The sequence below is a fragment of the Nerophis lumbriciformis genome, linkage group LG24 (assembly GCF_033978685.3).
Source record: "Nerophis lumbriciformis linkage group LG24, RoL_Nlum_v2.1, whole genome shotgun sequence".
In the NCBI taxonomy this organism is placed as follows: Eukaryota; Metazoa; Chordata; class Actinopteri; order Syngnathiformes; family Syngnathidae; genus Nerophis; species Nerophis lumbriciformis.
The window spans coordinates 18,741,327-18,766,241 of record NC_084571.2 but is presented as its reverse complement, the minus strand read 5'-3'; the positions used below and the strand labels follow the sequence as shown (position 1 = coordinate 18,766,241).

The 24,915-nt window shown below is 38.3% G+C and overlaps 1 protein-coding gene across 1 annotated transcript in view; it reads right to left on the bottom strand.

Annotated features, from left to right (window-relative positions):
• Positions 1 to 853: 853 nt before the first annotated feature.
• LOC140679808 (phosphatidylethanolamine-binding protein 4) overlaps positions 854 to 24,915 on the bottom strand; it is a 224,441-nt gene continuing 200,379 nt past the window's right edge. Inside the window, exons 7-8 of the mRNA XM_072916029.1 lie at positions 2,792 to 2,954; positions 854 to 896 (exon numbers count right to left, since the gene is read on the bottom strand). Coding sequence (XP_072772130.1) covers positions 2,863 to 2,954 — 92 coding nt within the window. The 3' untranslated portion in view covers positions 854 to 896; positions 2,792 to 2,862. The remainder of the gene's footprint in view (positions 897 to 2,791; positions 2,955 to 24,915) is intronic.

Below are 24,915 nucleotides of genomic sequence, written 5' to 3'. Positions count from 1 at the left end.
TCAGAATGTGTCCTCATGTTGTCATCAGTTCTTGCTCTTTGTGCAAGAACTGATGCAATACTCCGCTCTCAGATTAAAAGTGCCATAATAGGAGCTGGGATATTATATGCCTGTGGCTAGCAGTTACACATCAATGATGCAATCACACGTCAGCTCCGGTGTCTCACTTAAAATACTTACCCACAATTGCTCTGAACATAATTGGATTGTAAAAGGTGAGTGTCAGTATTCCCACCTGTGTCCCACATTGTCAACACCTCATGACTCGCCCTCTCACAATTGCACTCACAAGTCGCTTCCTCCGTTCCAACGCTAAGACAAAAGCAAAAGGAAGGAAGCGTTTAGAGAACGTGGGAGAAGATCTCAACTCTCTCATGACTAACAAAGATGGCATCTGATTGTCTTCCTGGACACCTGCCTTACCTTTTCAGTAACACCTGGGACTGGTCCAATGCCACCTCAGTGATACCTGGGACTGGTCCACTTCCACCTCAGTGACACCTGGGACTGGTCCACTGCCACCTAATTGACACCTGGGACTGGTCCACTGCCACCTCATTGACACCTGGGACTGGTCCACTTCCACCTCAGTGACACCTGGGACTGGTCCACTGCCACCTAATTGACACCTGGGACTGGTCCACTGCCACCTCATTGACACCTGGGGCTGGTCCACTGCCACCTCATTGGCACCTGGGACTGGTCCACTGCCACCTCAGTGACACCTGGGACTGGTCCACTGCCACCTCATTGGCACCTGGGACTGGTCCACTGCCACCTCAGTGACACCTGGGACTGGTCCACTGCCACCTCATTGGCACCTGGGACTGGTCCACTGCCACCTCATTGGCACCTGGGATTGGTCCACTGCCACCTCATTGGCACCTGGGACTTTCCTGCAGAAACTCAGCCATATTTAGTCAAATAATTTGAGCTTTTTCCCAGGCTTCTTGCTTGTGTCTTTATTGACTTCCTGTCAAACTGAGTTGAAGATTTTAGTCCTGACTTTGCATGGTGGGGCCCCTAACTACATCACTGACTTGTTATGCCCCTACTCTTCAGTTGCATGGTGGGGCCCCTCAGTACATCACTGACTTGTTATGTCCCTACTCTTCAGTTGCATGGTGGGGCCCCTCAGTACATCACTGACTTGTTAGGCCCCTAATCTTCAGGGTCTCTTCAGTCTTCTAAAGACCCCATGTTAAAACCTGGTATTCCAGACTATATCTTCCAGACTCTGGAACAACTTGCACCAGTACCTCCGTCATCTTGACTGTGTTGACACTTTGAAGAAACATTTGACAACTTCTCTTTTTAGTAAAGATTTCAGTTAATGCACCTTTTAACTATCATTTTTAATCACCTTTTTATGATGTTGTTGTTTTCTTTGAATTGTCGTTTTACTTCACCTATGTTGTTTGTCATTTGATCTGTGAAAAAACCATTGAATTAGTTTTCAATGGCAGGTAAGTACATCCTTTGTACAACAAAACTTTAATGTTAATTAAAGCCAGACTGCGTGAGTTTAGCTTTAAGACACAATTAAAAGACACACAGGTCAATAAAGTTTGTTTATGTCATTCATAAGCAGCCATAAAGTGGAGGAATTCTCCAGTGGAATCAGATGAGTGGAAAGGAAGACTCTGTGCGCATATATGATGACTTTTGTCCCCGATAGGCAATGAAAGACATTCCTTTTAATTAATGTATGCTGGAATACATTAGAATATATGAAATGTGTGTGCCATGGCGTCAAGGGGCGACATCTTTCTCAACCACAATACTCTGCATCAAAATAAACATCCAAGAAAGCTGCAAAGCCAGCAGTTTTGGCAGGAAAAACACATTTTCAGTCTTGGCAAGGAAGACTTCTTTCTAGCCTGGCGTGTTAGAATCCCGGTTAACTTGCCAATGGTAAGAATGCTGCGTTAATAAGTCCAATCAAGGTGGAGAGGGATGACAACAGTTGTCTTCTTCTGATGAGACTGTTTTGTTTGTGAAGTCTGCCACTTTCACAGCTCAGTCCAGGAAGCAAATACAATTGATCAATGATCTCTGAGGGTTCATCCAGGGGCCACACAGGGTTTACCAAGGCGGGCTTATCCACCAAAGGAACAAAAATTACCTAGTGGACCACTGATGAGACACCAAATTCAGGTCAATGCAAGCACCAAGTAAAGATTGATCATCACAACATCAAAGTTCCTCGTGGAGATCCAGACATGTGGGGTATTGATACAAGGCCGTCCCAGAGGACAGGTGCTGGTTAGAAACCGATATTCCTCCTTAGGGGAGGGGCCACTCTGCTATAAAGACTAACTCCAAGTGGAAGGGTTGAAAAGTTGATCCTCTGCAGACCTGCCAGGTGGGCCTCGGTTCAAAATGGGTTAATCATCCCAAAGTTACGTTGAAGGACTAAGGGGGCTTTCACTTCAGGAGATCAATCAAAGTAGCTTGGAAGTTGTTTGCAGCAAAGAAAGGAAATATGATAAACAAATAAGCACAATCTACAATCTGGTGTTTTAGTTCCACTGCAACATCCGCCTGTGTTGTGGTCTCACTTTCACCTCCTACTTCCTTTTTTTGGCCCTGACGTGTTTCCGTCCCTGATTTAGAATCAACTCTTTCCACCCTGGCTGGTGATATCAGAGGCCCTTCTCCTTTTTTTGTCGCCAATGTTCGGAAACTAATAAGAAATCCCCAGCGAGGTCTTGCAGTGTGACATGTGACAGAGCGGAAACCCAAAGTAGAAACCTCCTTCTAATCAGGGATGAAGACAAAGAAACCTGACCTGCTAAACCTGCAACATATTCACAGCAGCTCCTTCTCATCACGGATCTCCATGCAGGTCTTAGAAGATCTTTAGTCTTTGTAGTTTTGTGTGAGGAACTGCACTGCGGCCACAGGTGTTCCCAGACCAAATCTGTGGATGAAGGCCATCAGATCCCATTGACCTGAAACATCAAGGAGAACAGGAGGGCTATTAGAGCCAAGTGGTAGGAAACTAAGGACCACACTATTGTTCTTATTTCCAGAACCGGGCAGAACCCAGTAGGTCCAAAGTTCCAAATTTTTAAATCCTATTTTTTTGCCATCCTGGATCACGTAATCCTCCTTCCTTTTATCCCAGTTGTTCAAAGCAAAGTGGGATTGGATCGGTCTGATCCACATTGGAAATGTTCAAGATGAGCAAAGTCTAATTCGACAGCATGTCACTCTGAAGGCTGCTAGCTGAGTTAAAAAAAAAGCAAAGATATTCCATGTGCTTGAAATTCAAACTTAAGTGTAAACCTTTAGATATAAAAAACAGGCTTGCTGAGGGAAGGTACAGAATCAGGTACTTTTTCGGCAGTGAGCGAAACCCGTCGGTTCTACTGATTCATGTAAAAACAAGTGTGCCATGGTGCGGTACCTGGGTTGTGCGTGACGTCACACCTGGTTGCCGATCACGCCAGCAGAACTGAAAACGGACTCGGCCAAACTACCTCCAGGTAACGTTGCAAACTTCTATGCCAACAAAGAAACGACTCCAAAAAAGCTCCAATTTAAGTAAAGCAAGGTTCCACTTTTCTAAAAATGCACTAGCTTGATGCTAATTTCCAGTAGAGGTGCATGATATACTTTACATTCAGGCCAATGGTTACTTCTCTGCTCTCTCTGGGCTGAAGGCATCTGAGGCCTGAGTGAGTGTGAGTCAGTGAGAAGTGAAAATAAAACATGTTGCAGTAATGATGGAGGTGGGAAGGCATTGGCAACATGAAGTGATTCAGCCTGGACTCTTTTGCCTTCTCCTTTCAAACAAACACCAGACGGCCATCCGGCTGTGATGACAATGTCACGGCTTTGGGATTTGGACCTCAAGTCCCTTTTTTCCTGACCAAAGAAACCACCGAGGTAGCTAACCTTTCAAAATAACACACCAGAGAGGACTATTTAAACACACAAGAGAGGACTATTTAAACACATGTGAGAGGACTATTTAAACACACGTGAAAGGCCTATTTAAACACACAAGAGAGGACTATTTAAACACATGAGAGAGGACTATTTAAACACACAAGAGAGGACTATTTAAACACACAAGAGAGGACTATTCAAACACATGAGAGAGGACTATTTAAACACACAAGAGAGGACTATTTAAACACACAAAAGAGGACTATTTAAACACACCAGAGAGGACTATTTAAACACACCAGAGAGGACTATTTAGACACATGAGAGAGGACTATTTAAACACACAAGAGAGGACTATTTAAACACACGTGAGAGGACTATGTAAACACACCAGAGATGACTATTTAAACTCACAAGAGAGGACTATTTAAACACACCAGGAGGACTATTTAAACACACAAGAGAGGACTATTTAAACACACAAGAGAGGACTATTTAAACACACCAGAGAGGACTATTTAAACACACAAGAGAGGACTATTGAAACACACAAGAGAGGACTATTTAAACACACAAGAGAGGACTATTTAAACACACAAGAGAGGACTATTTAAATATTTAAACACACCAGAGAGGACTATTTAAACACATGAGAAAGGACTATTTAAACACACAAGAGAGGACTATTTAAACACACAAGAGATGACTATTTAAACACACATGAGATGACTATTTAAACACACCAGAGAGGACTATTTAAACACACCAGAGAGGACTATTTAAACACACCAGAGAGGACTATTTAAACACACAAGAGAGGACTATTTAAACACACAAGAGAGGACTATTTAAACACACACGAGAGGACTATTTAAACACACAAGAGAGGACTATTTAAACACATGAGAGAGGACTATTTAAACACACAAGAGAGGACTAATTAAACACACAAGAGAGGACTATTCAAACACATGAGAGAGGACTATTTAAACACACAAGAGAGGACTATATAAACACACAAAAGAGGACTATTTAAACACACCAGAGAGGATTATTTAAACACACAAGAGAGGACTATTTAAACACATGAGAGAGGACTATTTAAACACACAAGAGAGGACTATTTAAACACACAAGAGAGGACTATTTAAACACACGTGAGAGGACTATGTAAACACACCAGAGATGACTATTTAAACTCACAAGAGAGGACTATTTAAACACACCAGGAGGACTATTTAAACACACAAGAGAGGACTATTTAAACACACAAGAGAGGACTATTTAAACACACCAGAGAGGACTATTTAAACACACAAGAGAGGACTATTGAAACACACAAGAGAGGACTATTTAAACACACAAGAGAGGACTATTCAAACACAAGAGAGGACTATTTAAACACACGTGAGAGGACTATGTAAACACACCAGAGATGACTATTTAAACTCACAAGAGAGGACTATTTAAACACACCAGGAGGACTATTTAAACACACAAGAGAGGACTATTTAAACACACAAGAGAGGACTATTTAAACACACCAGAGAGGACTATTTAAACACACAAGAGAGGACTATTGAAACACACAAGAGAGGACTATTTAAACACACAAGAGAGGACTATTTAAACACACAAGAGAGGACTATTTAAATATTTAAACACACCAGAGAGGACTATTTAAACACATGAGAAAGGACTATTTAAACACACAAGAGAGGACTATTTAAACACACAAGAGATGACTATTTAAACACACAAGAGAGGACTATTTAAACACACCAGAGAGGACTATTTAAACACACCAGAGAGGACTATTTAAACACACCAGAGAGGACTATTTAAACACACAAGAGAGGACTATTTAAACACACAAGAGAGGACTATTTAAACACACACGAGAGGACTATTTAAACACACAAGAGAGGACTATTTAAACACATGAGAGAGGACTATTTAAACACACAAGAGAGGACTAATTAAACACACAAGAGAGGACTATTCAAACACATGAGAGAGGACTATTTAAACACACAAGAGAGGACTATATAAACACACAAAAGACGACTATTTAAACACACCAGAGAGGATTATTTAAACACACAAGAGAGGACTATTTAAACACATGAGAGAGGACTATTTAAACACACAAGAGAGGACTATTTAAACACACAAGAGAGGACTATTTAAACACACGTGAGAGGACTATGTAAACACACCAGAGATGACTATTTAAACTCACAAGAGAGGACTATTTAAACACACCAGGAGGACTATTTAAACACACAAGAGAGGACTATTTAAACACACAAGAGAGGACTATTTAAACACACCAGAGAGGACTATTTAAACACACAAGAGAGGACTATTGAAACACACAAGAGAGGACTATTTAAACACACAAGAGAGGACTATTCAAACACAAGAGAGGACTATTTAAACACAAGAGAGGACTATGTAAACACACAAGAGAGGACTATTTAAACACACGAGAGAGGACTATGTAAACACACAAGAGAGGACTATTTAAACACACAAGAGAGGACTATTTAAACACACCAGAGAGGACTATGTAAACACACAAGAGAGGACTATTTAAACACAAGAGAGGACTATTTAAACACACAAGAGAGGACTATGTAAACACACAAGAGAGGACTATTTAAACACACAAGAGAGGACTATGTAAACACACAAGAGAGGACTATTTAAACACACAAGAGAGGACTATTTAAACACACAAGAGAGGACTATGTAAACACACAAGAGAGGACTATTTAAACACACAAGAGAGGACTATGTAAACACACAAGAGAGGACTATTTAAACACAAGAGAAGACTATTTAAACACAAGAGAGGACTATGTAAACACACAAGAGAGGACTATTTAAACACACGAGAGAGGACTATGTAAACACACAAGAGAGGACTATTTAAACACACAAGAGAGGACTATTTAAACACACCAGAGAGGACTATTAAAACACAAGAGAGGACTATTTAAACACACAAGAGAGGACTATTTAAACACACAAGAGAGGACTACTTAAACACACCAGAGAGGATTATTTAAACACACAAGAGAGGATTATTTAAACACACGAGAGAGGACTATTTAAACACACCAGAGAGGACTATGTAAACACACAAGAGAGGACTATTTAAACACACAAGAGAGGACTATGTAAACACACAAGAGAGGACTATTTAAACACACAAGAGAGGACTATTCAAACACACAAGATAGGACTATTTAAACACACAAGAGAGGACTATTTAAATATTTAAACACACCAGAGAGGACTATTTAAACACATGAGAAAGGACTATTTAAACACACAAGAGAGGACTATTTAAACACACAAGAGATGACTATTTAAACACACAAGAGAGGACTATTTAAACACACCAGAGAGGACTATTTAAACACACCAGAGAGGACTATTTAAACACACAAGAGAGGACTATTTAAACACATGAGAGAGGACTATTTAAACACACAAGAGAGGACTATTTAAACACACAAGAGAGGACTATTTAAACACATGAGAGAGGACAATTTAAACACACAAGAGAGGACTATTTAAACACACAAAAGAGGACTATTTAAACACACCAGAGAGGACTATTTAAACACACAAGAGAGGACTATTTAGACACATGAGAGAGGACTATTTAAACACACAAGAGAGGACTATTTAAACACACAAGAGAGGACTATTTAAACACACGTGAGAGGACTATGTAAACACACCAGAGATGACTATTTAAACTCACAAGAGAGGACTATTGAAACACACAAGAGAGGACTATTTAAACACACAAGAGAGGACTATTCAAACACACAAGATAGGACTATTTAAACACACAAGAGAGGACTATTTAAATATTTAAACACACCAGAGAGGACTATTTAAACACATGAGAAAGGACTATTTAAACACACAAGAGAGGACTATTTAAACACACAAGAGAGGACTATTTAAACACACAAGAGAGGACTATTTAAACACACCAAAGAGGACTATTTAAACACACAAGAGAGGACTATTTAAACACACAAGAGAGGACTATTTAAACACATGAGAAAGGACTATTTAAACACACAAGAGAGGACTATTTAAACACACAAGAGATGACTATTTAAACACACAAGAGAGGACTATTTAAACACACAAGAGAGGACTATTTAAACACACCAGAGAGGACTATTTAAACACACAAGAGAGGACTATTGAAACACACAAGAGAGGACTATTTAAACACACAAGAGAGGACTATTTAAACACACAAGAGAGGACTATTTAAATATTTAAACACACCAGAGAGGACTATTTAAACACATGAGAAAGGACTATTTAAACACACAAGAGAGGACTATTTAAACACACAAGAGATGACTATTTAAACACACAAGAGCGGACTATTTAAACACACCAGAGAGGACTATTTAAACACACCAGAGAGGACTATTTAAACACACCAGAGAGGACTATTTAAACACACAAGAGAGGACTATTTAAACACACAAGAGAGGACTATTTAAACACACAAGAGAGGACTATTTAAACACACAAGAGAGGACTATTTAAACACCTGAGAGAGGACTATTTAAACACACAAGAGAGGACTAATTAAACACACAAGAGAGGACTATTCAAACACATGAGAGAGGACTATTTAAACACACAAGAGAGGACTATATAAACACACAAAAGAGGACTATTTAAACACACCAGAGAGGACTATTTAAACACACAAGAGAGGACTATTTAAACACATGAGAGAGGACTATTTAAACACACAAGAGAGGACTATTTAAACACACAAGAGAGGACTATTTAAACACACGTGAGAGGACTATGTAAACACACCAGAGAGGACTATTTAAACACACAAGAGAGGACTATTTAAACACACGTGAGAGGACTATGTAAACACACCAGAGATGACTATTTAAACTCACAAGAGAGGACTATTTAAACACACCAGGAGGACTATTTAAACACACAAGAGAGGACTATTTAAACACACAAGAGAGGACTATTTAAACACACCAGAGAGGACTATTTAAACACACAAGAGAGGACTATTGAAACACACAAGAGAGGACTATTTAAACACACAAGAGAGGACTATTCAAACACAAGAGAGGACTATTTAAACACAAGAGAGGACTATGTAAACACACAAGAGAGGACTATTTAAACACAAGAGAGGACTATTTAAACACAAGAGAGGACTATGTAAACACACAAGAGAGGACTATTTAAACACACAAGAGAGGACTATTTAAACACACCAGAGAGGACTATGTAAACACACAAGAGAGGACTATTTAAACACAAGAGAGGACTATTTAAACACACAAGAGAGGACTATTTAAACACACAAGAGAGGACTACTTAAACACACCAGAGAGGATTATTTAAACACACAAGAGAGGACTATTTAAACACACCAGAGAGGACTATTTAAACACACAAGAGAGGACTATGTAAACACACAAGAGAGGACTATTTAAACACACAAGAGAGGACTATGTAAACACACAAGATAGGACTATTTAAACACACAAGAGAGGACTATTTAAATATTTAAACACACCAGAGAGGACTATTTAAACACATGAGAAAGGACTATTTAAACACACAAGAGAGGACTATTTAAACACACAAGAGATGACTATTTAAACACACAAGAGAGGACTATTTAAACACACCAGAGAGGACTATTTAAACACACAAGAGAGGACTATTTAAACACACCAGAGAGGACTATTTAAACACACCAGAGAGGACTATTTAAACACACCAGAGAGGACTATTTAAACACACAAGAGAGGCCTATTTAAACACACAAGAGAGGACTATTTAAACACATGAGAGAGGACTATTTAAACACACAAGAGAGGACTATTTAAACACATGAGAGAGGACTATTTAAACACACAAGAGAGGACTATTTAAACACACAAGAGAGGACTATTTAAACACATGAGAGAGGACTATTTAAACACACAAGAGAGGACTATTTAAACACACAAAAGAGGACTATTTAAACACACCAGAGAGGACTATTTAAACACACAAGAGAGGACTATTTAGACACATGAGAGAGGACTATTTAAACACACAAGAGAGGACTATGTAAACACACAAGAGAGGACTATTTAAACACACGTGAGAGGACTATGTAAACACACCAGAGATGACTATTTAAACTCACAAGAGAGGACTATTTAAACACACCAGGAGGACTATTTAAACACACAAGAGAGGACTATTTAAACACACAAGAGAGGACTATTTAAACACACCAGAGAGGACTATTTAAACACACAAGAGAGGACTATTCAAACACACAAGAGAGGACTATTTAAACACACAAGAGAGGACTATTCAAACACACAAGATAGGACTATTTAAACACACAAGAGAGGACTATTTAAATATTTAAACACACCAGAGAGGACTATTTAAACACATGAGAAAGGACTATTTAAACACACAAGAGAGGACTATTTAAACACACAAGAGATGACTATTTAAACACACAAGAGAGGACTATTTAAACACACAAGAGAGGACTATTTAAACACACCAGAGAGGACTATTTAAACACACAAGAGAGGACTATTGAAACACACAAGAGAGGACTATTCAAACACAAGAGAGGACTATTTAAACACAAGAGAGGACTATGTAAACACACAAGAGAGGACTATGTAAACACACCAGAGATGACTATTTAAACTCACAAGAGAGGACTATTTAAACACACCAGGAGGACTATTTAAACACACAAGAGAGGACTATTTAAACACACAAGAGAGGACTATTTAAACACACCAGAGAGGACTATTTAAACACACAAGAGAGGACTATTGAAACACTCAAGAGAGGACTATTTAAACACACAAGAGAGGACTATTCAAACACAAGAGAGGACTATTTAAACACAAGAGAGGACTATGTAAACACACAAGAGAGGACTATTTAAACACAAGAGAGGACTATTTAAACACAAGAGAGGACTATGTAAACACACAAGAGAGGACTATTTAAACACACGAGAGAGGACTATGCAAACACACAAGAGAGGACTATTTAAACACACAAGAGAGGACTATGTAAACACACAAGAGAGGACTATTTAAACACACAAGAGAGGACTATTCAAACACACAAGATAGGACTATTTAAACACACAAGAGAGGACTATTTAAATATTTAAACACACCAGAGAGGACTATTTAAACACATGAGAAAGGACTATTTAAACACACAAGAGAGGACTATTTAAACACACAAGAGATGACTATTTAAACACACAAGAGAGGACTATTTAAACACACCAGAGAGGACTATTTAAACACACCAGAGAGGACTATTTAAACACACAAGAGAGGACTATTTAAACACATGAGAGAGGACTATTTAAACACACAAGAGAGGACTATTTAAACACACAAGAGAGGACTATTTAAACACATGAGAGAGGACTATTTAAACACACAAGAGAGGACTATTTAAACACACAAAAGAGGACTATTTAAACACACCAGAGAGGACTATTTAGACACATGAGAGAGGACTATTTAAACACACAAGAGAGGACTATTTAAACACACAAGAGAGGACTATTTAAACACACGTGAGAGGACTATGTAAACACACCAGAGATGACTATTTAAACTCACAAGAGAGGACTATTGAAACACACAAGAGAGGACTATTTAAACACACAAGAGAGGACTATTCAAACACACAAGATAGGACTATTTAAACACACAAGAGAGGACTATTTAAATATTTAAACACACCAGAGAGGACTATTTAAACACATGAGAAAGGACTATTTAAACACACAAGAGAGGACTATTTAAACACACAAGAGAGGACTATTTAAACACACAAGAGAGGACTATTTAAACACACCAAAGAGGACTATTTAAACACACAAGAGAGGACTATTTAAACACATGAGAAAGGACTATTTAAACACACAAGAGAGGACTATTTAAACACACAAGAGATGACTATTTAAACACACAAGAGAGGACTATTTAAACACACAAGAGAGGACTATTTAAACACACCAGAGAGGACTATTTAAACACACAAGAGAGGACTATTGAAACACACAAGAGAGGACTATTTAAACACACAAGAGAGGACTATTTAAACACACAAGAGAGGACTATTTAAATATTTAAACACACCAGAGAGGACTATTTAAACACATGAGAAAGGACTATTTAAACACACAAGAGAGGACTATTTAAACACACAAGAGATGACTATTTAAACACACAAGAGCGGACTATTTAAACACACCAGAGAGGACTATTTAAACACACCAGAGAGGACTATTTAAACACACCAGAGAGGACTATTTAAACACACAAGAGAGGACTATTTAAACACACAAGAGAGGACTATTTAAACACACAAGAGAGGACTATTTAAACACACAAGAGAGGACTATTTAAACACATGAGAGAGGACTATTTAAACACACAAGAGAGGACTAATTAAACACACAAGAGAGGACTATTCAAACACATGAGAGAGGACTATTTAAACACACAAGAGAGGACTATATAAACACACAAAAGAGGACTATTTAAACACACCAGAGAGGACTATTTAAACACACAAGAGAGGACTATTTAAACACATGAGAGAGGACTATTTAAACACACAAGAGAGGACTATTTAAACACATGAGAGAGGACTATTTAAACACACAAGAGAGGACTATTTAAACACACAAGAGAGGACTATTTAAACACACGTGAGAGGACTATGTAAACACACCAGAGAGGACTATTTAAACACACAAGAGAGGACTATTTAAACACACGTGAGAGGACTATGTAAACACACCAGAGATGACTATTTAAACTCACAAGAGAGGACTATTTAAACACACCAGGAGGACTATTTAAACACACAAGAGAGGACTATTTAAACACACAAGAGAGGACTATTTAAACACACCAGAGAGGACTATTTAAACACACAAGAGAGGACTATTGAAACACACAAGAGAGGACTATTTAAACACACAAGAGAGGACTATTCAAACACAAGAGAGGACTATTTAAACACAAGAGAGGACTATGTAAACACACAAGAGAGGACTATTTAAACACAAGAGAGGACTATTTAAACACAAGAGAGGACTATGTAAACACACAAGAGAGGACTATTTAAACACACAAGAGAGGACTATTTAAACACACCAGAGAGGACTATGTAAACACACAAGAGAGGACTATTTAAACACAAGAGAGGACTATTTAAACACACAAGAGAGGACTATTTAAACACACAAGAGAGGACTACTTAAACACACCAGAGAGGATTATTTAAACACACAAGAGAGGACTATTTAAACACACCAGAGAGGACTATTTAAACACACAAGAGAGGACTATGTAAACACACAAGAGAGGACTATTTAAACACACAAGAGAGGACTATGTAAACACACAAGAGAGGACTATTTAAACACACAAGAGAGGACTATTCAAACACACAAGATAGGACTATTTAAACACACAAGAGAGGACTATTTAAATATTTAAACACACCAGAGAGGACTATTTAAACACATGAGAAAGGACTATTTAAACACACAAGAGAGGACTATTTAAACACACAAGAGATGACTATTTAAACACACAAGAGAGGACTATTTAAACACACCAGAGAGGACTATTTAAACACACAAGAGAGGACTATTTAAACACACCAGAGAGGACTATTTAAACACACCAGAGAGGACTATTTAAACACACCAGAGAGGACTATTTAAACACACAAGAGAGGCCTATTTAAACACACAAGAGAGGACTATTTAAACACATGAGAGAGGACTATTTAAACACACAAGAGAGGACTATTTAAACACATGAGAGAGGACTATTTAAACACACAAGAGAGGACTATTTAAACACACAAGAGAGGACTATTTAAACACATGAGAGAGGACTATTTAAACACACAAGAGAGGACTATTTAAACACACAAAAGAGGACTATTTAAACACACCAGAGAGGACTATTTAAACACACAAGAGAGGACTATTTAGACACATGAGAGAGGACTATTTAAACACACAAGAGAGGACTATTTAAACACACAAGAGAGGACTATTTAAACACACGTGAGAGGACTATGTAAACACACCAGAGATGACTATTTAAACTCACAAGAGAGGACTATTTAAACACACCAGGAGGACTATTTAAACACACAAGAGAGGACTATTTAAACACACAAGAGAGGACTATTTAAACACACCAGAGAGGACTATTTAAACACACAAGAGAGGACTATTCAAACACACAAGAGAGGACTATTTAAACACACAAGAGAGGACTATTCAAACACACAAGATAGGACTATTTAAACACACAAGAGAGGACTATTTAAATATTTAAACACACCAGAGAGGACTATTTAAACACATGAGAAAGGACTATTTAAACACACAAGAGAGGACTATTTAAACACACAAGAGATGACTATTTAAACACACAAGAGAGGACTATTTAAACACACAAGAGAGGACTATTTAAACACACCAGAGAGGACTATTTAAACACACAAGAGAGGACTATTGAAACACACAAGAGAGGACTATTCAAACACAAGAGAGGACTATTTAAACACAAGAGAGGACTATGTAAACACACAAGAGAGGACTATGTAAACACACCAGAGATGACTATTTAAACTCACAAGAGAGGACTATTTAAACACACCAGGAGGACTATTTAAACACACAAGAGAGGACTATTTAAACACACAAGAGAGGACTATTTAAACACACCAGAGAGGACTATTTAAACACACAAGAGAGGACTATTGAAACACTCAAGAGAGGACTATTTAAACACACAAGAGAGGACTATTCAAACACAAGAGAGGACTATTTAAACACAAGAGAGGACTATGTAAACACACAAGAGAGGACTATTTAAACACAAGAGAGGACTATTTAAACACAAGAGAGGACTATGTAAACACACAAGAGAGGACTATTTAAACACACGAGAGAGGACTATGTAAACACACAAGAGAGGACTATTTAAACACACAAGAGAGGACTATTTAAACACACCAGAGAGGACTATGTAAACACACAAGAGAGGACTATTTAAACACAAGAGAGGACTATTTAAACACAAAAGAGGACTATGTAAACACACAAGAGAGGACTATTTAAACACACGAGAGAGGACTATGTAAACACACAAGAGAGGACTATTTAAACACACAAGAGAGGACTATTTAAACACACCAGAGAGGACTATTTAAACACAAGAGAGGACTATTTAAACACACAAGAGAGGACTATTTAAACACACAAGAGAGGACTACTTAAACACACCAGAGAGGATTATTTAAACACACAAGAGAGGATTATTTAAACACACGAGAGAGGACTATTTAAACACACCAGAGAGGACTATTTAAACACACAAGAGAGGACTATGTAAACACACAAGAGAGGACTATTTAAACACACAAGAGAGGACTATGTAAACACACAAGAGAGGACTATTTAAACACACAAGAGAGGACTATTCAAACACACAAGATAGGACTATTTAAACACACAAGAGAGGACTATTTAAATATTTAAACACACCAGAGAGGACTATTTAAACACATGAGAAAGGACTATTTAAACACACAAGAGAGGACTATTTAAACACACAAGAGATGACTATTTAAACACACAAGAGAGGACTACTTAAACACACCAGAGAGGATTATTTAAACACACAAGAGAGGATTATTTAAACACACGAGAGAGGACTATTTAAACACACCAGAGAGGACTATTTAAACACACAAGAGAGGACTATGTAAACACACAAGAGAGGACTATTTAAACACACAAGAGAGGACTATGTAAACACACAAGAGAGGACTATTTAAACACACAAGAGAGGACTATTCAAACACACAAGATAGGACTATTTAAACACACAAGAGAGGACTATTTAAATATTTAAACACACCAGAGAGGACTATTTAAACACATGAGAAAGGACTATTTAAACACACAAGAGAGGACTATTTAAACACACAAGAGATGACTATTTAAACACACAAGAGAGGACTACTTAAACACACCAGAGAGGATTATTTAAACACACAAGAGAGGATTATTTAAACACACGAGAGAGGACTATTTAAACACACCAGAGAGGACTATTTAAACACACAAGAGAGGACTATGTAAACACACAAGAGAGGACTATTTAAACACACAAGAGAGGACTATGTAAACACACAAGAGAGGACTATTTAAACACACAAGAGAGGACTATTCAAACACACAAGATAGGACTATTTAAACACACAAGAGAGGACTATTTAAATATTTAAACACACCAGAGAGGACTATTTAAACACATGAGAAAGGACTATTTAAACACACAAGAGAGGACTATTTAAACACACAAGAGATGACTATTTAAACACACAAGAGAGGACTATTTAAACACACCAGAGAGGACTATTTAAACACACAAGAGAAGACTATTTAAACACACAAGAGAGGACTATTTAAACACATGAGAGAGGACTATTTAAACACACAAGAGAGGACTATTTAAACACATGAGAGAGGACTATTTAAACACACAAGAGAGGACTATTTAAACACACAAGAGAGGACTATTTAAACACATGAGAGAGGACTATTTAAACACACAAGAGAGGACTATTTAAACACACAAAAGAGGACTATTTAAACACACCAGAGAGGACTATTTAAACACACAAGAGAGGACTATTTAGACACACGTGAGAGGACTATGTAAACACACCAGAGATGACTATTTAAACTCACAAGAGAGGACTATTTAAACACACCAGGAGGACTATTTAAACACACAAGAGAGGACTATTTAAACACACAAGAGAGGACTATTTAAACACACCAGAGAGGACTATTTAAACACACAAGAGAGGACTATTGAAACACACAAGAGAGGACTATTTAAACACACAAGAGAGGACTATTCAAACACACAAGATAGGACTATTTAAACACACAAGAGAGGACTATTTAAATATTTAAACACACCAGAGAGGACTATTTAAACACATGAGAAAGGACTATTTAAACACACAAGAGAGGACTATTTAAACACACAAGAGAGGACTATTTAAACACACAAGAGAGGACTATTTAAACACACAAGAGAGGAATATTTAAACACACAAGAGAGGACTATTTAAACACACCAAAGAGGACTATTTAAACACACAAGAGAGGACTATTTAAACACACAAGAGAGGACTATTTAAACACATGAGAAAGGACTATTTAAACACACAAGAGAGGACTATTTAAACACACAAGAGATGACTATTTAAACACACAAGAGAGGACTATTTAAACACACAAGAGAGGACTATTTAAACAGACCATAGAGGACTATTTAAACACACAAGAGAGGACTATTTAAACACACGTGAGAGGCCTATTTAAACACACAAGAGAGGACTATTTAAACACATGAGAAAGGACTATTTAAACACACAAGAGAGGACTATATAAATACACGTGAGTGGACTATTTAAACACACAAGAGAGGACTATTTAAACACATGAGAGAGGACTATTTAAACACACAAGAGAGGACTATATAAACACACAAGAGAGGACTACGTAAACACACAAAAGAGGACTATTTAAACACACAAGAGAGGACTATTTAAACACACCAGGAGGACTATTTAAACACACAAGAGAGGACTATGTAAACACACAAGAGATGACTATTTAAACGCACAAGAGAGGACTCTTTAAACACACCAGAGAGGACTATGTAAACACACAAGAGAGGACTATTTAAACACAAGAGAGGACTATTTAAACACCAGAGAGGACTATATAAACACACGTGAGTGGACTATTTAAACACACAAGAGAGGACTATTTAAACACATGAGAGAGGACTATTTAAACACACAAGAGAGGACTATTCAAACACACAAGAGAGGACTATGTAAACACACAAAAGAGGACTATTTAAACACACAAGAGAGGACTATTTAAACACACAAGAGAGGACTACTTAAACACACCAGAGTGGACTATTTAAACACACAAGAGAGGACTATTTAAACACACGAGAGAGGACTATTTAAACACACCAGAGAGGACTATGTAAACACACAAGAGAGGACTATTTAAACACAAGAGAGGACTATGTAAACACACAAGAGAGGACTATTTAAACACAAGGGAGGACTATTTAAACACAAGAGAGGACTATGTAAACACACAAGAGAGGACTATTTAAACACACGAGAGAGGACTATGTAAACACACAAGAGAGGACTATTTAAACACACAAGAGAGGACTATTTAAACACACCAGAGAGGACTATGTAAACACACAAGAGACCACTATTTAAACACAAGAGAGGACTATTTAAACACACAAGAGAGGACTATTTAAACACACAAGAGAGGACTACTTAAACACACCAGAGAGGATTATTTAAACACACAAGAGAGGATCATTTAAACACACGAGAGAGGACTATTTAAACACACCAGAGAGGACTATGTAAACACACAAGAGAGGACTATTTAAACACAAGAGAGGACTATGTAAACACACAAGAGAGGACTATTTAAACACAAGAGAGGACTATTTAAACACAAGAGAGGACTATGTAAACACACAAGAGAGGACTATTTAAACACAAGAGAGGACTATAATTTAAACACAAGAGAGGACTATGTAAACACACAAGAGAGGACTATTTAAACACAAGAGAGGACTATTTAAACACAAGAGAGGACTATGTAAACACACAAGAGAGGACTATTTAAACACACGAGAGAGGACTGTGTAAACACACAAGAGAGGACTATTTAAACACACAAGAGAGGACTATTTAAACACACGAGAGAGGACTATTTAAACACAAGAGAGGACTATTTAAACACACAAGAGAGGACTATTTAAACACACAAGAGAGGACTACTTAAACACACCAGAGAGGATTATTTAAACACACAAGAGAGGATCATTTAAACACACGAGAGAGGACTATTTAAACACACCAGAGAGGACTATTTAAACACACAAGAGAGGACTATGTAAACACACAAGAGAGGACTATTTAAACACAAGAGAGGACTATTTAAACACAAGAGAGGACTATGTAAACACACAAGAGAGGACTATTTAAACACAAGAGAGGACTATAATTTAAACACAAGAGAGGACTATGTAAACACACAAGAGAGGACTATTTAAACACAAGAGAGGACTATTTAAACACAAGAGAGGACTATGTAAACACACAAGAGAGGACTATTTAAACACACGAGAGAGGACTATGTAAACACACAAGAGAGGACTATTTAAACACACGAGAGAGGACTATTTAAACACACAAGAGAGGACTATTTAAACACAAGAGAGGACTATTTAAACACACAAGAGAGGACTATTTAAACACAAGAGAGGACTATGTAAACACACAAGAGAGGACTATTTAAACACAAGAGAGAACTATTACACAATAGTCAGCAGACTAATTGTCAGGTGTTCTTAGTCCTACATGATCTTCATGGAGTCCTTAGTGTTTTCTCCCAGGTGGACTTAATTGTGACCTATTGTGACCTCTGATGGGACGTTCAAAGGGACATGCAGACAAAAGGGGCGGGGCCAGACAACAGGGAGCGGTGAACATCACCCTGGGGTTCCGCACACTATCTGTCCTTTTCCATGGGAGAGGCGGAAACATCTAGCGTGTCTATTTGAAGTGGAGCTAGCAGAGAGGTGGATGGTATCCAAACATCGCAGAGCTTCAGACAGGATTATAAATCTAAATGTGCAACACTGATGTTTGAAGTCATTCTAGAAGACATGCTCCTCTCTCTCTCGCTCTCTCTCTCTCTCGCTCGCTCCAGCAGGGAGAAAGAAAGGTGTTTATAAATGTCTGCCAGTGGAGTCAAATCTGCCACATGACTCATGAACTACATGGTGGAGCAGGTTAACACTGAGTGAGTGGTCTTCTTCCACACACGCCAGCAATCTGCAGAGGCGTGTATTATCTCAGGTTGAAGGGGCCGCACAAGGTGGTGCCCCTTCTTAGTGGGGCCCCTGGACTCATTGCCCTGACATGAGGACACATTGTGTTCATCATCATCCTCCATTGTTGTTTACTCACACAGCTTCTGTGAAGACCTCCTTCACACTGCACCTCATCTCATTTATCAATTATTATATTCCATTCACACCTCTTTGCTATGTGGAGATCAATCACAAATATACTAGTGTTGTCCCCACACCAATATTTTGGGACCAGCACCAAAATATATTTCAGTACTTTTCTAAATAAAGGGGACCACAAAAAATGTCATTATTGTAACAAAAAATGTTAGGGTACATGAAACATATGTTTATTATTGTAATTTAGTCCTTAAATAAAATAGTGAACTTACTAGACAACTTGTCTTTTAGTAGTGAGTAAACAAGCAAAGACTCCTAATCATACTTGCCAAACTTGAGACCTCCGAATTCGGGAGATTGGGGAGGTGGGGGGTGGGCGTGGTCGGCGGGGTGGGGGTTGGTGGGCGGGGTTAAGGGGGGAGGAGTATATTTATAGATAGAATTCACTGAAATTAAAGTATTTCTTATATATATATATATATATATATATATATATATATATATATATATATATATATATATATATATATATATATATATATATATAGTACAGTATACACAGTAATGAAAACACAGTTGTTCTACTAACTGTACTAATAATATACTTTCACTATTTGAGTAGCCTTTGCTCTGCCATTTGAGTACTGGCGAGCGATCTCTGAATCCGGGAACATATCCTTCACGGATTAGTTAAAAACATCCGCAAATGAGAACGGGATGTTGCTTGCAAGGTGGCCCATAATACTGCGTAGCCGCTGCCTTGTGCTTCTCTGACCGTTCATGAGTGACTATATCCATTCGGCCACCGTGTTATGGGTTATAGATAAACCTATGGATAACGGAGACATATATAATAGTCTCCTTTTCAGGTGAGAGGACGCTAAAGGCAGTGCCTTTAAGGCACGCCCCCAACATTGTTTGTACGGCTGGAAATTTTGGACATTACTACTTGCCGTAGTTTTGAAGCAATGCCTGATGGGAATCCGGATGTTGTGTGTCAGTGTATTAACGTGCCGGCTGGTATAAACACACGCTGAGAAATAGCTCCGTGCCTGCCTGCTTTATGGGTTGTACCAGGGGTCGGCAACCCGCGGCTTTGATCACTCTGATGCGGCTCAGCTGCATACTTGCCGACCCCCCCGATTTTTCCGGGAAGTTTCCGGATTTCAGTGCCTCTCCCGGGGCAAACATTGTCCGATTTTCACCCGGACAACAATATTGAGGGCGTGTCGTGATGGCACTGCCTTTAACGTCCTCTACAATATGTCGTCGCGTCCACTTTTACACCATGCTGTCTGCGTGCCGGCCCGGTCCCATGTAGTATGCAGCCTTTGCTTACACACGTAAGTGACTGCAAGGCATACTTGGTCAATAGCCATACAGGTTACACTGAGAGTTGTGATATAAACAACTTTAACACTCTTACTAACAGTGACGTGCGGTGAGGTTCATAACTGGTGAGGCACTGACTTCATCACAGTCAGATTTACAAACATATGAACCCTAAAAAGTATCTTATTGACCATTTGATTGGCAGCAGTTAACGGGTTATGTTTAAAAGCTCATACCAGCATTCTTCCCTGCTTGGCACTCAGCATCAAGGCTTGGAATGGGGGGTTAAATCAACAACAATTATTCCCGGGCGCGGCGCCGCTGCTGCCCACTGCACCCCTCACATCCCAGGGGGTGATCAAGGGGATGGGTCAAATGCAGAGGACAAATTTCATTACACCTAGTGTGTGTGTGACAATCATTGGTACTTTAACTTAACTTTAACTTTACACATACAAACTGTAGCACACAAAAAAGCACATTTAATAAAAAAAACGTTATTATGGTCTTACCTTTACTTATAAGTGCGGGAACGGTGGTGTCCGTGTTGGAGGAGTTGTGAATGAATGAAATATGAAATCCGTGCTGCAGTCTGCAGGTGTACCTAATGTTGTGTCCCTGCAGTTGTTCACGGCTCCTCCGGCGCGAGCAATGTTGTTTTTGCACTTTTTTGGCTTCTTGTTAAGTGACTTTTTTGGGGTGGATTCGGTCTTGCACGTGGAGGGTTTGGGTGTGGGCTTTGGTTGGTGTGGCGCTCCCGTCGGGGGGTGCAGTCTGCGGCAGAGGTGCAATAACCGGCACCAGGAGGCGGGATTACGCGAGCCTCACACAGTGCGTCTTCGCAGCAGTTTTATGATCGCTCAGCACAAGAAATACGTTACACACATACAGTTGTTGACAAAATACACTGTACATTATATACCTCAGCTAACTAAACTATGGAAATGTATAATATAATTTATATAGCATTGCGGTCTCACTGCACAGCAGGCCAGCAGTTAGCCGAGTCCGCAATCCATGGTGAGGCACAATTGAGTGACGTGCCTCAACTGGCTGCTGATCACCGCACCGTCTCTTCTCAGTATTTGAACGGCAAATGTGAAAATTCAGCGATTTCGAATAAAAATAATCTAAAACTGGTGAAGTTAAACGGAAAATAACTTTATAGTATAATCACTGGATACATATAACAATTGAATTATTTTTTTTTCTTTTTACATTTTTTTTCTTTCCATGATGGCAGGTGAGGCCCCGCCTCACCTGCCTATAGTGACCACACGTCACTGCTTACTAATATGCGCCACACTGTGAGCCCACACCAAACAAGAATGACAAACACATTTCGGGAGAACATCTGCACTGTAACACAACATAAACACAACAGAACAAATACCCAGAATCCCATGCATCCCTAACTCTTCCGGGCTACATTATACACCCCAACCCCGCCCATCTCAACCTACGCAAAGAGAGGGGGGGTGGGGGGTGGTAGCGGGGGTGTATAATGTAGCCCGGAAGAGCCGCATACAACATGTGACTGGGATGGCAAGCTGTTTGTACAGGTGGTAGAGGGCGTTAAAGGCAGTGCCATCATAGCACGCCCTTATTAAAGTTAATGATTATTTGCAAAAAAAAAAAAAAGTTTATCAGTTTGAACATGAAATATGTTGTCTTTGTCGCATATTCAACTGAATATGGGTTGGAAATGATTTGCAAATCATTGTATTCCGTTTATATTTACATCTAACACAATTTCCCAACTCATATGGAAACGGGGTTTGTATAAATATATATATATATATATATATATATATATATATATATATATATATATATATATATGCATTTATACATCCATATCTATACATATACATATATATGCATTTATACATCCATATATATACATATACATATATATACACACATATACATATGTATACACATACACACACATATATATACATATACATATATATACACACACACATATATATATATATATATATATATATATACATACACACACATATATACACATATATATAATATATATATTATATATACACATATACATCCATATATACATCCATATATATATGTATATATATATATGCATTTATACATCCATATATATACATATACATAGATATACATACACACATATACATATATACACATACACACATGTGTATATATGTATACATATACACATATATACACATATATATATATATATATATATATATATATATATATATATATATATATATATATATATATACACACACACACATATATATATATATATACACATATATATATTATATATACACACATACATCCATATATACATCCATATATACATACACATATGTATATATATATATATATATATATATATATATATATATATATATATATATATATATATATATATATATATATATATATATATATATATATATATATATAAGCGGCTTATTGGCCGGTATGGCTAATATATGTGAACATATTTGATTATTCTCCTAATGGGGTGGGTGTGGCTTGAATACAGGTGTGTTCTATAGCCTGGGAAGTGTTTCAGCTCACTCAACTTGGTGATTGGAGCGGTGAATATTGAAGTGAAGTGAAGTTGAAGACACATCAAGAAACTTTTTGTTCACCTGACAAGTAGAAATGAAAAAGCAGCAGGCAAAAAGTCAAATCCTTCCTTTAAGACGGTGACTCCCTCCCAGCTGCTGTGGAAGCCAAACCCTGGCTAGTGTGATTAATGGTGGAGGCAGTGGGTGGGTGTAGACATGGATCTGCCCATTACCACACTGCAACATTGCAAATGGCTTCAATTACTGTGGAGTGTGCTGAGCTGGCAGTGGGGGCTGGAGATGAGCAACAGTCATGCACGCCATCTTTGCTCGCAGCATGGACTTGACCACCTTCTTCTTCAACCATTCTCACGTCACATGACATTCTGACGTCACATGACATACTCTCTCTCTCTCGTACCAATGATTGTCACTCACACACACGAGGTGTGGTGAGATGATCCTCTGCACCCCTCCTCCAGCACTGACCACTTTAGACCCTGGCAGTCAGTGTGTTACCCAGACATGAAAAGAGAAAGGGAGGACAAATCCAATTGAGTCAATGGCTGCAGTGGAAAAAGATCATTTGGAGTCTGCCACCCACCACTAAATGTTGTCTGCTACTAAATCACATCATGGATGTCACCCACCACTAAATGTTGTCTGCTACTAAATCACATCATGGATGTCACCGCCTGGAAGGATGTACACGGGAAGGAGGACACACGCTAATAACTTCATGCAGGAGGACACGGGCTTCCCTCTCTCTACGTGTGTGTGTGGGATGGGGGGATACACACTGGCAACGCAAGTGGAGGTTCCTCAAATTACAGCAGCTATTTATACATGATTTGTTCTTTTTACATTAGACA